Source organism: Coturnix japonica, chromosome 3 (genome assembly GCF_054131305.1).
Source record: "Coturnix japonica strain WE chromosome 3, WE-NBRP24, whole genome shotgun sequence".
NCBI classification, from domain to species: domain Eukaryota; kingdom Metazoa; phylum Chordata; class Aves; order Galliformes; family Phasianidae; genus Coturnix; species Coturnix japonica.
The window spans coordinates 23,985,794-23,998,715 of NC_140665.1; the positions used below are offsets into that span (position 1 = coordinate 23,985,794).

General features: G+C 43.1%; 1 protein-coding gene across 1 annotated transcript; it reads right to left on the minus strand.

Moving 5' to 3' along the window:
* Positions 1–2,691: 2,691 nt before the first annotated feature.
* On the minus strand, positions 2,692–6,837 carry LOC146761314 (uncharacterized). The gene is made up of 2 exons (XM_085541199.1): positions 2,940–6,837; positions 2,692–2,906 (listed from the first exon to the last, which is right to left on the minus strand). The coding sequence occupies exons 1-2, from the start codon at positions 6,097–6,099 to the stop codon at positions 2,692–2,694; spliced, it is 3,375 nt and encodes a 1,124-aa protein (XP_085397325.1). The 5' UTR covers positions 6,100–6,837.
* Between the last annotated feature and the right edge of the window lie 6,085 nt (positions 6,838–12,922).

The following is a 12,922-nucleotide window of genomic DNA, read 5'->3' on the forward strand; positions in this document are numbered from 1 at the left end:
ATGCCGCCACAGGATTTGCTTTTCCAACCCTAATATGGTGTTTCGGGCGGTAGCATGGGGTACTGCGTATGTTTCGAGCCACCCAGTGGTTGCCTCCACCATGGTGAGTACATAACGCTTACCATTGCGAGATCGTGGCAAGGTGATATAATCAACCTGCCATGCCTCTCCATATTTATACTTTTGCCATCGCCCTTCCCCCCAAATAGGTTTCATCCTCTTGGCTTGTTTAATTATGGCGCATGTTTCACAATCATGAATAACTTGAGCAATAGCGTCCATAGTTAAGTCCACCCCTCGGTCTCTGGCCCACTTATATGTTGCATCCCTTCCTTGATGACCTGAAGTCTCATGGGCCCACCGAGCTAGGAATAATTCACCCTTGTTCTGCCAGTCCAAGTCTATTTGAGCCACCTCAATTTTGGCAGCTCGATCAACCTGATGGTTATTTTTATGTTCTTCAGTAGCCTTACTTTTAGGCACATGAGCATCTACATGGCGCACCTTTACAACAATGTTCCTTATTCGGGCAGCAATGTCTTTCCACAGTTCAGCAGCCCAAACAGGTTTACCCTTTCGTTGCCAATTATCATTTTCCCACTGTTGCAACCACCCCCATAAGGCATTTGCCACCATCCATGAATCAGTATAAAGATGAAGCATTGGCCACCTCTCCCGTTCAGCCACATCTAAAGCCAGCTGAACAGCCTTTACCTCTGCGAATTGACTTGATTCTCCTTTACCTTCGGTGGCTTCTGCAACTTGTCGTGTGGGGCTCCATACAGCAGCTTTCCATCTGCGATGCTTCCCTACAATACGACATGATCCGTCTGTGAACAGGGCAAATTTCTTTTCGTTTTCTGGTAGCTCATTGTATGGTGGTGCCTCTTTAGCACGTGATACCTCTTCTGTAGGTGGTGTTTCAATTTTTTTACTCTCAGGCCAGTCCATGATCACTTCTAGAATTCCAGGACGGCTGAGTTTTCCCATTCGAGCTCGTTGAGTAATTAATGAAATCCACTTACTCCAAGTGGCATCAGTAGCATGATGGGTGGAGGGAACCTGTCCTTTAAACATCCAGTTTATTACTGGCAAGCGAGGTGCTAGAAGAAGCTGAACCTCTGTCCCAACTACTTCAGAAGCAGCCCGAACCCCCTCATACACGGCTAAGATCTCCTTCTCAGTTGGAGTGTAGCGCTCCTCAGACCCTTTATATGCTCGACTCCAAAATCCTAGGGGTCGGCCTCGGGTCTCTCCTGAGGCTCTTTGCCACAAACTCCAGGTGGGACCTTTCTCTCCAGCAGCAGTGTAGAGGATGTTCTTCACATCCTGTCCCGTCCGTACTGGCCCCAAGGCCACGGCACGGGCTATTTCTTGTTTTATCTGCTCAAAAGCCTGCTGCTGCTCAGGACCCCATGAGAAATTATTCTTCTTCCGTGTTACCTGATAGAGAGGGCTCACTATGTGGCTGTAGTTTGGGACATGCATTCTCCAAAAGCCCACTACTCCCAGAAAAGATTGGGTCTCTGTTTTATTTGTGGGCGGAGACATAGCAGTGATTTTGTCAATCACATCTGCTGGGATGTGACGACGTCCATCTTGCCATTTTATGCCTAAGAACTGGATTTCCTGGGCAGGCCCCTTCACCTTGCTGCTCTTAATGGCAAAACCAGCTTTCAAAAGAATTTGGATTATCTGTTTCCCTTTCTTGAAAACCTCTGCTGCTGTATGGCCCCACACCACAATGTCATCAATATACTGCAAGTGCTCAGGAGCATTACCCTGTTCCAAAACAGCTTGGATCAATCCATGGCAAATTGTTGGGCTGTGCTTCCACCCCTGGGGTAAACGGTTCCAGGTATACTGAATACCTCTCCAGGTAAAAGCAAACTGTGGCCTACATTTTGCAGCCAATGGGATGGAAAAGAAGGCATTAGCAATATCAATGGTGGCATACCACCTAGCTTCTTTTGACTCCAATTCATACTGGAGTTCTAGCATGTCTGGTACAGCAGCACTTAATGGAGGTGTAACTTCATTCAGGCCACGGTAATCTACCGTCAGCCTCCATTCCCCACTGGTTTTACGCACTGGCCATATGGGGCTGTTAAAAGGCGAGTGCGTTTTGCTAATCACTCCCTGATTTTCTAATTGGCGAATTAGCTTTTGAATGGGGAGCAATGAGTCCCTATTGGTGCGGTACTGCCGTCTGTGAACCACTTTGGTGGCAATTGGTACCTCTTGGTCTTTTACCTGGAGCAACCCCACAGCAGAAGGATCATCTGACAGACCAGGTAAAGTTGACAGCTGCTTAACACCATTTGTGTTTACAGCAGCTATCCCAAAGGCCCATCGATACCCCTTGGGATCCTTGAAATATCCCATCCTAAGGTAATCGATTCCCAGTATACATGGAGCCTCTGGACCAGTCACAATAGGGTGCATTCGCCAGTTTTTACCAGTGAGGCTTATTTCGGCCTCCAACATAGTCAATTCTTGGGAACCCCCAGTCACTCCATGGATATAAATTGGTTGTGTCCCTTGGTGACTTGAGGGCATTAGGGTGCATTGTGCACCAGTGTCCACCAAGGCTTTATATTTCTGTGGTTGAGATGTGCCAGGCCACTTAATCCACACAGTCCAGTATACTCTGTTGTCCCTTTCCCCCCCCTGGCTGGGGGCAGGGCCCCTCTATTGTTTACCTCGTTGACTCGCAGCGACTGGAACTTTCCCCCGTTTGGAAGAGTTCACCTTGGTGGTTGTTTTGGATTGTAATTCTTTCACTCGTGCCTGAAGTGCAGAAGTGGATGAGTTATACCACTTCTTTATATCCTCCCCATGATTACTCAAGAAATACAACAAAGCAAAACGTATGGTCTTATCATTGTCGTTTGCTTGAATACGAGGTGTCTTATCGTTGTCATTTGCTTGAATACGAGGACGTCTCTTTTTTATGGTTGAGATTTTCGATGATACAGGTCGAGAGGAACTCATGTTGTTTAGCTCTCTCAATAGGCGATCGTGGAAATCCTGGTTTCCATCATCTGGTACCACCGTGGATTCATCTACATCAGGCACATTAGCCAATTTGTCAATAATATCACTTTGTGTTTCCTCCACTTTGTCTAACCTTTCTACTATTTTTTTTCCCATTTGGACAATGGCTGAAGTATAAAGCTTAACTTCTGTAGCGCTTATAAATAACTCAAGCTCCTGAAGTCTGCTAATTAGCTCATTTACAAGGGGCTTTCTTTCCCCTTTGCCATATACCAATGCAAGTGCACTGGCATGCTTTTCTGGAGCTGCCTTTGTAAAGTCACGCCACATTTGTCGTGGAACGTGGACTGCTTCAGGATCATGTAATTGGTTTGGATTGTTACGATTGAACTGGGGGCTGTAGAGCATTTCCACCAGAGCCCTTTCTCTCAAAAATTGGATACCTTTCTCCATATCAGTCCATTTCTTTTTCTCAGGCTCCAAGTCCCGTTTAAAGGGGAATCTATCTCTTACCGCTATCAACATCCGCTTCCAGAGGGTGTAGGACTGATTTTGGCATGTGCCTATACCTCTGTCCACACGTGAGTCCCTGGAAATGCTACCCAGTTGGCGAGCTTCACTGCCATCGAGCCACGCACTGTTGGCACCATTGTCCCAGCAGCGAAGTAACCAAGTGACCATATTTTCTTTTGGCTGACGTGTGAAATCCTTTCTCAGATCTCGAATTTCACTCAGTTTAAAAGATCGATCAATAATGGTCGTAATACTTTGCTCACCTTTTGCTCTATCAGGAGTCCCAGGTGTTAATGTTGGCAGCTGTGTTGATGAGGCTGCCCCATCTATAAGTTTGGACTCGAGAAATTCTCGTAAAGAAAATTTAGCTTTTGGCTCCTCGTCTGACTCTGACCCTGACTCTGACGCTTGTGTTATTTCCTCCAGGCGACCTTCCTCCTTCTTCCTCTCTCTTAACTTTCTCTCTCCTAACTTCCTCTGCTCCTCTGACTTCTTCTCCTCCTCTAACATCTTCTTATACTGCTCTAACAACCTCTGCTCCGCCGACTTCCTCTGGTCTTCTGACTCCTCCTGCTCTCCTGAGTCCCCCTGACCTCCTGAGTCCCCCTGCTCTCCTGAGTCCCCCTGCTCTCCTGAGTCCTGCTCTCCTAACTCCCTCCGCTCTTCTAACTCCTTCTGCATTTTCTCTATCTGAGTTGAAACTCGTTTTGTTTTTCGCCCTCTTACAGGGGCAACCAACATTGTATCTGGTGCCCCCGGTGGTTGGTTAAGTTGGAGTACATACGGTTCAGACTTGAGGGTGTCGCATTCCGCCCTGAGGACGTTATAACTAGACTGGAGGGCGTCGTGCTCAGACTGGAGAGCGTCGTAGTCAGACAGGAGCTCGTCGTACACAGACCGGAGGGTGCTGCGACTGGCTTTGAGGGCGTTGTAGTCGGCCTTGAGGTCAGTGTACAACGAGTCAATAGAGTCATGTTTGACCTGGAGATCGACGCACTTACACAGGAGGGCGCTGTGCTCGGACTGGAGAGTGTCGTGCTCGGACCGGAGGGCATCGCGCTCAGTCTGGAGAGTGTCATGCTCGGACCGGAGGGCATCGCGCTCAGTCTGGAGAGTGTTGAGCTTGGTCTGGAGGGCATTGTGCTCGGTCTGAAGAGTGTTATGCTCGGACTGAAGAGTGTTGTGCTCGGTCCGAAGGGCATTGTGCTCAGTCTGAAGAGCGTTATGCTCGGACCGGAGGGCATTATGCTCGGACTGAAGAGTGTTGTGCTCGGTCTGGAGGGCATTGTGCTCAGTCTGAAGAGCGTTATGCTCGGACTGGAGGGCATTATGCACAGACTGAAGAGTGTTGTGCTCGGACTGGAGGGTGTCGCAGTTGGATTGGAAGGCATCATGCTCAGTCTGGAGAGTGTCATGCTCGGACCGGAGGGCATCGCGCTCAGTCTGGAGAGTGTCATGCTCGGACCGGAGGGCGCCGTGCTCGGACTGGAGAGCGTCGTGCTCGGACCGGAGGGCGCCGTGCTCGGACTGGAGAGCGTCGTGCTCGGACCGGAGGGCGCTGTACTCGGACTGGAGAGTGTTGAGTTGGGATTGCAGGGAGCTTTTCTCATCCCAAAGTTTTTCTGCGTCAGCTCTAAGACTCTCTTTCTCGTACCAGATTGAGTCTCGTTGGTACAGGAGATCTTTTCTCTCAGCTTCAAAAACTTTTTCTCTCTCTACCTTCTCATCCCAAAGTTTTACTGCGTCAGCTCTAAGACTCTCTCTCTCGTACCAGATTGAGTCTCGTTGGTACAGGAGATCTTTTCTCTCAGCTTCAAAAGCTTTTTCTCTCTCTACCTTCTCAGTCCAAAGTTTTTCTGCCTCAGCTCTAAGACTCTCTTTCTCGTACCAGATTGAGTCTCGTTGGTACAGGAGATCTTTTCTCTCAGCTTCAAAAGCTTTTTCTCTCTCTACCTTCTCAGTCCAAAGTTTTTCTGCCTCAGCTCTAAGACTCTCTCTCTCAGGAATGGTATTGACTAAGGCCCAATAAGCATTAGCTAGGCCCAAAATCATTTGTGCCTCCTGAGATCTGCCTGAGCCACAACATTCCTGCCTCAAATATGCAATCAAACTCTCAGGATTCTTCAAGTGTTCAGGAGTGAAGCTCCATAACACTGAAGATGTCTGTCCTTTGAGAATCTCTTCAATTCCCTGCCACTCAGTATTCTCTGGTTCTAGGGAAGACTTCCTCCGGATGTTATAAATCCAGATACTGAGTGAGATTATTACAATAATCAACAGTAAGATCAGGGAGATTAAGAGTGTGGCCCACTGATCATTCAAGAACTGCATAAAGGATTCATAGAAAGAAAGAGGAGCACGCTTAAAAATCACCATTTCTGTATAATTAGTTGCATTAGTTGCTCCCTCTGGAGCTGTATACAGATACGAAGTGAGCATTGCTAACCATGCTTTCAATTCATTATACAATTGTATAGCTCCATAAGAAAAAGTGGCTAGCTTAAACATGGCCCAATATGTTCGGAGCGTCTCAAAAAAGGAACCAATGGCACACAGTCCCTGGTAAAACAAATTTAGTAGAGAAAACATCTTTTTTCCTCCAATAGAGAGAAAAAGTAAAAGAAAACAAAGCTCAGCAGTGTTTATAAAATATACCGGAGTATTGGCAGTCCGCCTGGACTTTCAAGGTCAAGCTCGCAGGTGCAGAATCGCAAACACGAGATAGCTCCTTAACAGGGAAAAAAAAACTCGTAGCTCTGTTAAAAGCTAAAAGAGCAACAGAAGAAAACACAGAAAAACAGCAACTCAATTTGCCCGCATTCTCCACCAAAATCTGTCACGGTTTGAACTAAAAATCCACCTGCGTCCGTGACAGGGGCCGCAGGCCCCGGAGGGGCCCTAGGCCGAAAGGAAAAGTTAATTAATTAGGAAAAGAAAACAGCGGCAACGATCTAAGGAGGCACACTTATTTACTAAATACTATATCGAAATACAGGATAACACAATATAATAAAATATAATTGAAAATTGAGCTAACGAATCAAGCAAAATAGGAGAGAGAATGAGTCCCGTAACCGAGAGGCCTACTGTAAATCTAGGCGAACGGCTGAAGGCTCCCACACACTCCCCTGAACGCCAGAACTCGAAAAACGTCAGTCTGTTCTGCGACAGAGTTAATATAGAGTCCAGGTCCCGTGACCTATCGTGTTGTTCCCTGGGAGATGTAGTCTTCTTCTGTAAGTTGCAGATTCAGTAAAATTATTCATGCTTAATATGATGTTATGATGTGGAATACTGATAGCAAAAATTACAAAATTATTAAACCATGACAATGCTTTTAATAGTCTGTACGTTTCTGTTGGAGGCCTGCATTTGGGATACAGTTGCATCCTGCTCATATGTAAGTCTGATTAGAAAGCACAGTATAGGATGGATATACTTTGTGGCTACAGGACGTCAGCAAGACAGGCTTAAAGTATCACTGGCTGAATGACAAAAGAAAGATGCAGACATTTTAAGGCAATATGCCAGATTTAGATCCTTCACGTATGAAAGCAGCAGCAACTTTCTTGAAGTCAGTGGTGTTAATGTACTGCAGAGCACTTAAACAGCTTCTGTATGCTTAATTATTTGAACCAAAGCACATCCATGCTTTTATGTCACTTTGGGATATTATATGTGGAGCTGTGAACCTCCTAAGAAGCCATCACGGTTGCCAGCTGCTGCTAGCTTTCACACAGGAGAATTTAGCTCATCTCTAATTCACGCAGCAGTTTGGAAACTGCAAAATCCTTTGCTGCTTTACAGGCTTTGGTATCTGAAGAGGGGTAAGGTTTCTGAGTATCTCCACTCAGGTGCTTGATGTTGTTGAAAGGGCATCTGGTCAGCTTCTGAGTTTTGTGCAGGTAGAGAACTCTGGTTTGCAAAGAAAAGGTACAGGGCTCACTTTGCAAGCAGTGTTTGTAAATGCTGTATCTGGGCTGTGTCAGTGTGTGGGTTGGAAGAAATGGAGCTGTCAACCACAAGAATTCATGGTTTATCTTTCGGTTCTTTCTCTCTCTTCTTTGTCCTATTCCTCAATTAAATTTCAATAAGGAGAATTTATTTTCTTTGAAGCATCAGATAATGTTCTGCAGAAGAGAGGCTGTGTGAGTCAGGTGACATAGCATCCACAGAATAATATAAAACAAGGTTAGAAAGGACCTACAAGAGCAACTTTGATAGTAATTTAATGTTCTGTAGTACTTAAATGTATTTTTCTAACACCTCCATTCAGAATTATGGAATCAGTCACTGATTTGTGCTGCGGACACATCCCCTCTTTATAACGTAACGTTCCTCTATTCTCTACTCTATTTGAGTAACCCTTATTGGATAGTTGTTGATCAGGGTTTGGCAAAGTAATTCAGATGTGTAAAAGTTATGCGAATCTGTGGATAAGTTATTTGATTTTTAGAAGCTGTGGTAGTGATTTCCACAGAACAAACATGCCTTTTACAGTATCTTTATGAGAACATGGGCTAGAAAATACTGGCTGAGATTAGGTTTGAACACTGGCTGAGGCTGACAGACCCATGTCTTCATAGCACTGCAGGAGCCACATGATGCGTATTGAGAGGTTATGAAAGAAATGTTTATTTGATGATGAAAAAAAAAAGGAAAAGTGGAAAAAGCTAGGAAGATCTGACACAAGATTTTCAGGTTCCAATTGAGTTCTTTTTGGAGTGGCTCAAATGAACTAATTAATCTTCTCAGGTTTTGTTGACTTTAAAAATACTGCATAACAGATGATCTCTGTCATCTGTTATGCAGCAATTATTGCTGAAGCTGAAGTATTTGATTTCTGAAGCATATATTTTGGGGCAATTTAGTTTGAATTGCAGTAGCCTGATCCTGAGGACTTGCTACCCATTAGTACAGCATGTGTACTTCTGGAGTGAACTGTCCAGTCGAGTTGAACACTAACAGAACTTTGTACTATGAGATATTCTTGGGATACAAACAAAAATGCAATGTAACTAGGATTAGCAAAGAGATTCATTTCAAAATTGTTCTCCTAGCCTCTAGAGATTGGGACAGGAATTTATTCTTCTGTCCCTTTTGAGAGAACTGTACCTGGGAATCTTAACACTCTTCACGTCTGTGGCAGTCAGTCTATCGTGCTGGGGGACATGTTGTCCCCCATGACTTGGGGAAACACAGCCAGAACCACTGTTGCCAGCAGCTTAACTGTACCGAAACAAGGGATTTAACAGACAGGCTCCTTTAAAGGCAATCCAAAACTATCCCGTTTTGGATCTTGACTGAACATTTTAAAACATCAAACAAACATGAAAGGAATAAGGAAATAAGGAAGGATGACTGGAATGACTCTGCCTGATGTTCACTATTTGCTACCTAAACACTTCTCACAAAGCCAGAAAACTGGAGGAAGGAGGCTCACCTGCTGGCAGCACACTTTTCCTGTGTTTTAACATTGCAGACTGGCAGGCTAGACCTTAAAATCTACTCTTGGCATATCAGTGAAAAAAGGCATGTGTTCATTTCATTACAGATCAGTTCCTTGTGTTAATAAGTCTTAAACCTTCTTTCTCTTTTGTCTGACTTTCCATTTATAGCTTGCATTTTGATATTCCCAAGGGAGGTTCCCCCTTTTCATTTTCACGTGGTCTTGATGCTGGGAATCCCATTAACGTTGTTTGTATGACCTCCGGAATGTAAGTAAATGTTTCATAGCAGTCTATCTTCTTGGCTGCTCTCCAGTGCTTGTAATTAACTCTACATATATTCCTGTATCCATTGTGTCAGCTTCTGATCTGACTTAGTAGCAGCAGTGGAAGCCAGAATAAAAAGCAAAGCTTTGTGAAAGCAATTAAATTGATATAAAAGGGTGCTTGTCTACTGAAAGTGCTTTGCTTGCTGATTAGTCTTGTTTGCTGCTCGTGGTCTTGCCTTTTAACAATATAACAGTTGTAGGAAATAGTGGCAAGTATAAAGCAGCCCTCCTAAACTATGACTCTTACCTAAAGTATGCAAGAAAAACCTAAATGGTTGGGCACCCTTAATTTTTAAAATGGTGGTGGTGAACATACATCTCTAGTGAGTGGGCTTAATGAACTTTTGCTTAGAAAACAAAACATTTCACTTAATAAATCATTTAAATAGTTTGTCGTCCTGACTAGCTTGCACATTTTTAAAAGTAGCTGTTTTCCAAATAATATACCCTATATCCTTTGGTCTCCTTTTTACTACAATGTTTGCTTCTGGAAAATATTAATTGAATCTGTGTTTAATTCACTTAATACACCCAGTTCTTGGCAGGACTGAAATAATTTTAGACACTGGAAAAAGATAGAACTTCTTTTAAAAGTGAGATATATCAGGGGATATCATTTAATTCTTGACCCATGCTTAGAATGGATCAGGTTCTGACCACAGCTATGCTGTAGAAATCTGTAATTACAGTGAAACCAGAGTACCAAAAGAGCTGAAAGTCGAAGTCGGCCTTTATCCTGTTACATGTCACAATTAGAATTTCCTATTTTTGATCTATTTGGTTTTCATAGAATCATAGAATCCTTAGAGTTGAAAGGGACCTTTAAAAGCCATCTAGTTCAGCTCCCCTTCACTAAACAGGGACATGCTCGGCTCCATCAGGTTGCTCAGAGCCTGATCCAGCCTCACCTTGAAAGTCTCCAGGGACTGGGAATCCACTGGGAAACCTGTTCTGGTGCCTCATTAGCCTCACTGTAAAAGACTTTTTCCTTGTATCCAACCTGAATCTCCATTCTTAAGTCTGGAACCCACTTTCCCTTGTTCTATCACAAAAGACCCTGCTAAAGAGTCTGTCCCTTCTTTCCTGCAACTCCCATTTAGATACTGGGAGAGCACTGTCAGGTCAGCTCACAGCCTTCTCTGTCCAGGCTGAACAGCCCCAGCTCTCTCAGACCATCCTTGTAGGAGAGGTATTCCAACACTTTGATCATTTTTGTCACCCTCCTCTGGACACAATCAGAATCTATGCTCTCAGTTTATCTTCTGTATCCAATTATGTGTATATAACTTGATTAGCGTAACTATTCAAAAACAAAGGCTATCTTACCACTTCTTAGCTTAGTCTATTAAGATGCATTAGACACCACTTGCAGAGAAATGTTAGTGGCTCAGACAGCCATTGTATAATACTCCTGTTGATGGTTTTTACATATGTCATTCACCTGGAACAGATGTTCTCCCTCTTTCTTTCACCCTTCACAAAAATATCTGAGAGAAAAATGAAAACACAATTAATATGCATGTCTATCCAATTAATTTAAATAAATTAGCATGAAAATTGATTCTAGATTTGTTTAGCCACTTTCTGCAGTAGCCAAAAATAATCTTGATGTGGAACTGAATTTCATCAGGTGCCTCAGTTAGCAAAAGAGATACTTTTTCAGAATAGGAATCTTTATTACAAGATAGTAATTCAGTATAACCAGACCCTGCTTTCTCTGAGCTGTGTGAATCTTTGGAATTTGACCCACTAGTAAAAGAGTTGAGAAAAACACTTACTTGAAATAGAGAGGATCACAGTCAGTTGAGTCTTCTGAGGTTTTGGAAGAAGACAGTGCATGTCAATTGAATAAGTACACTATGGACTACTTTAAAAACTCTTCACTAAGCATTACTTAGCACAGCAGTTCCTAGAAAAGATATTTTTAATACACTGGAAATATATATTACATGTTGTTGGAGGCTCAGAGAAGGAGAAAAGATCATTCATGGTCAAAGGATGCAATGTGGGGTATGGCATATTGCTTGCTGAGTGCAATGAGGAAAGGGGATGGTGTTTGGACATTTGAGGAGGACCCTGAACTTGTGTTGAGGGGCACTTCCTCTTTGTTGGCAGCTTAGGTGTAGACATCATCTTCAGTCTTCCCTAGCTTTTGCTTTCCTTATATGCTGTGTGCTGTGATGAAATTAAGGAAAAAAAAATACATCCTCTATACAGTGCTCTTCCACAGCTGTCACTGTTTTTTCTAATACATATCAAATTTTCCAGCTCTGCTAGAGACCATGCAGATAACTGTGATGACAATGTGGTGGCAAGTTTAGAGAAGCTCTCCTATGAAATAAATCTGATGCCAGCTCGAGTCATTCTCCAACAAAAGTTACAAACATAAATATTTAGAATTATCTGCAATCCGATAGCTAAATATCAAGCTGTTTTGTACTTTGGCTGTAGTTGTAAATGAGCTAGGACATAACTTTTCTCTGGCTTTTAGGAAGCATCATGTCATTGGGGCAAAAAAAAAATAAAATATGAGAGCTTATATGGAGAACATTATTCACTCAGTCGCATGATGATAATGGATTGTGAGTGTTAAAATATTGCCTACTCAGAGTGGTTGGGGAAAAAATCAGAAAAGCTGAAGGCTTTGCAATTAGAATTTGTTGTGCTTTCTTGCATTTTCATCTTCTCTTGAGAGTTTTCTACAGCTCAGGGTCTGCCCTCCACTTCATGGCACTGCGGTCTGTGACATGGGGACTTTGTCATCCAGGAAGAGGGGCCTCTGGGTTCTGTACTAGGACAGCTCTATTCCCTTGTCACTTTTGGCTTTGATTTTGTGCATAAAGCCACTAAACCATCAAGCACAAATAGGTGGAAGCTCCCTTGTTGTACACTATAATGAAGCAAATAAAAATAGTAACACACACAGAGTCATTTTTTAAAAAAGGTACAAAATGAATCATGATTATTTTCCCTTTCCTCCCCCAGAATATCAGCTTTTAATCATTCTCCTCCCACGGGATAATGATATAAGTTCCTTCAACTAGCAGGTGAAATCTTGACTTGAATCAGAATACTAAAGAAAACTTACCCTGAGACAGTCAGAAAGATTTATTAAGTAAACTTGAGTCAGCCATATATATATATATATTAATTTAAAGCCTGAGCTTTCTAAAAGGCAACAGCTTGAAATTTGCACCTCAGTGCAAAACAATAATGTAAGCATGTCTTGTACTTTTTTTTTGTGTGTGAAATAATGCCATGAGCAATCTATTTTTCTGGCTTAATAAAGTTGTTGCCAGCATACCAGTGAAAATGATGAATTACCCTATGATTTGCTTGTACATTGTGTAAAGTTTAGTATACTTCTATACACGGCCTACAATTGGTAGGCTTTGAGGAGTCTGCAGAAATAAATATATAAATGAGAATAAGTCATTATTTGCTTGCTATCTGTCTATCTCTTCCTGCATGAGTAAACTTTTGGGGTTTTTTATGCTGTTTAGCAGTTTATTGCTTCAAATTTGAGACCTTGTGTGCTCAGCAGGTGTGAGGAAGCCACTGGGGGTGCCAGTCGTGATGCTTTCACTGCCTCTAAAGAGATCACCTCTGGTCAGGGTATGACAGAGCAGTGTGGCA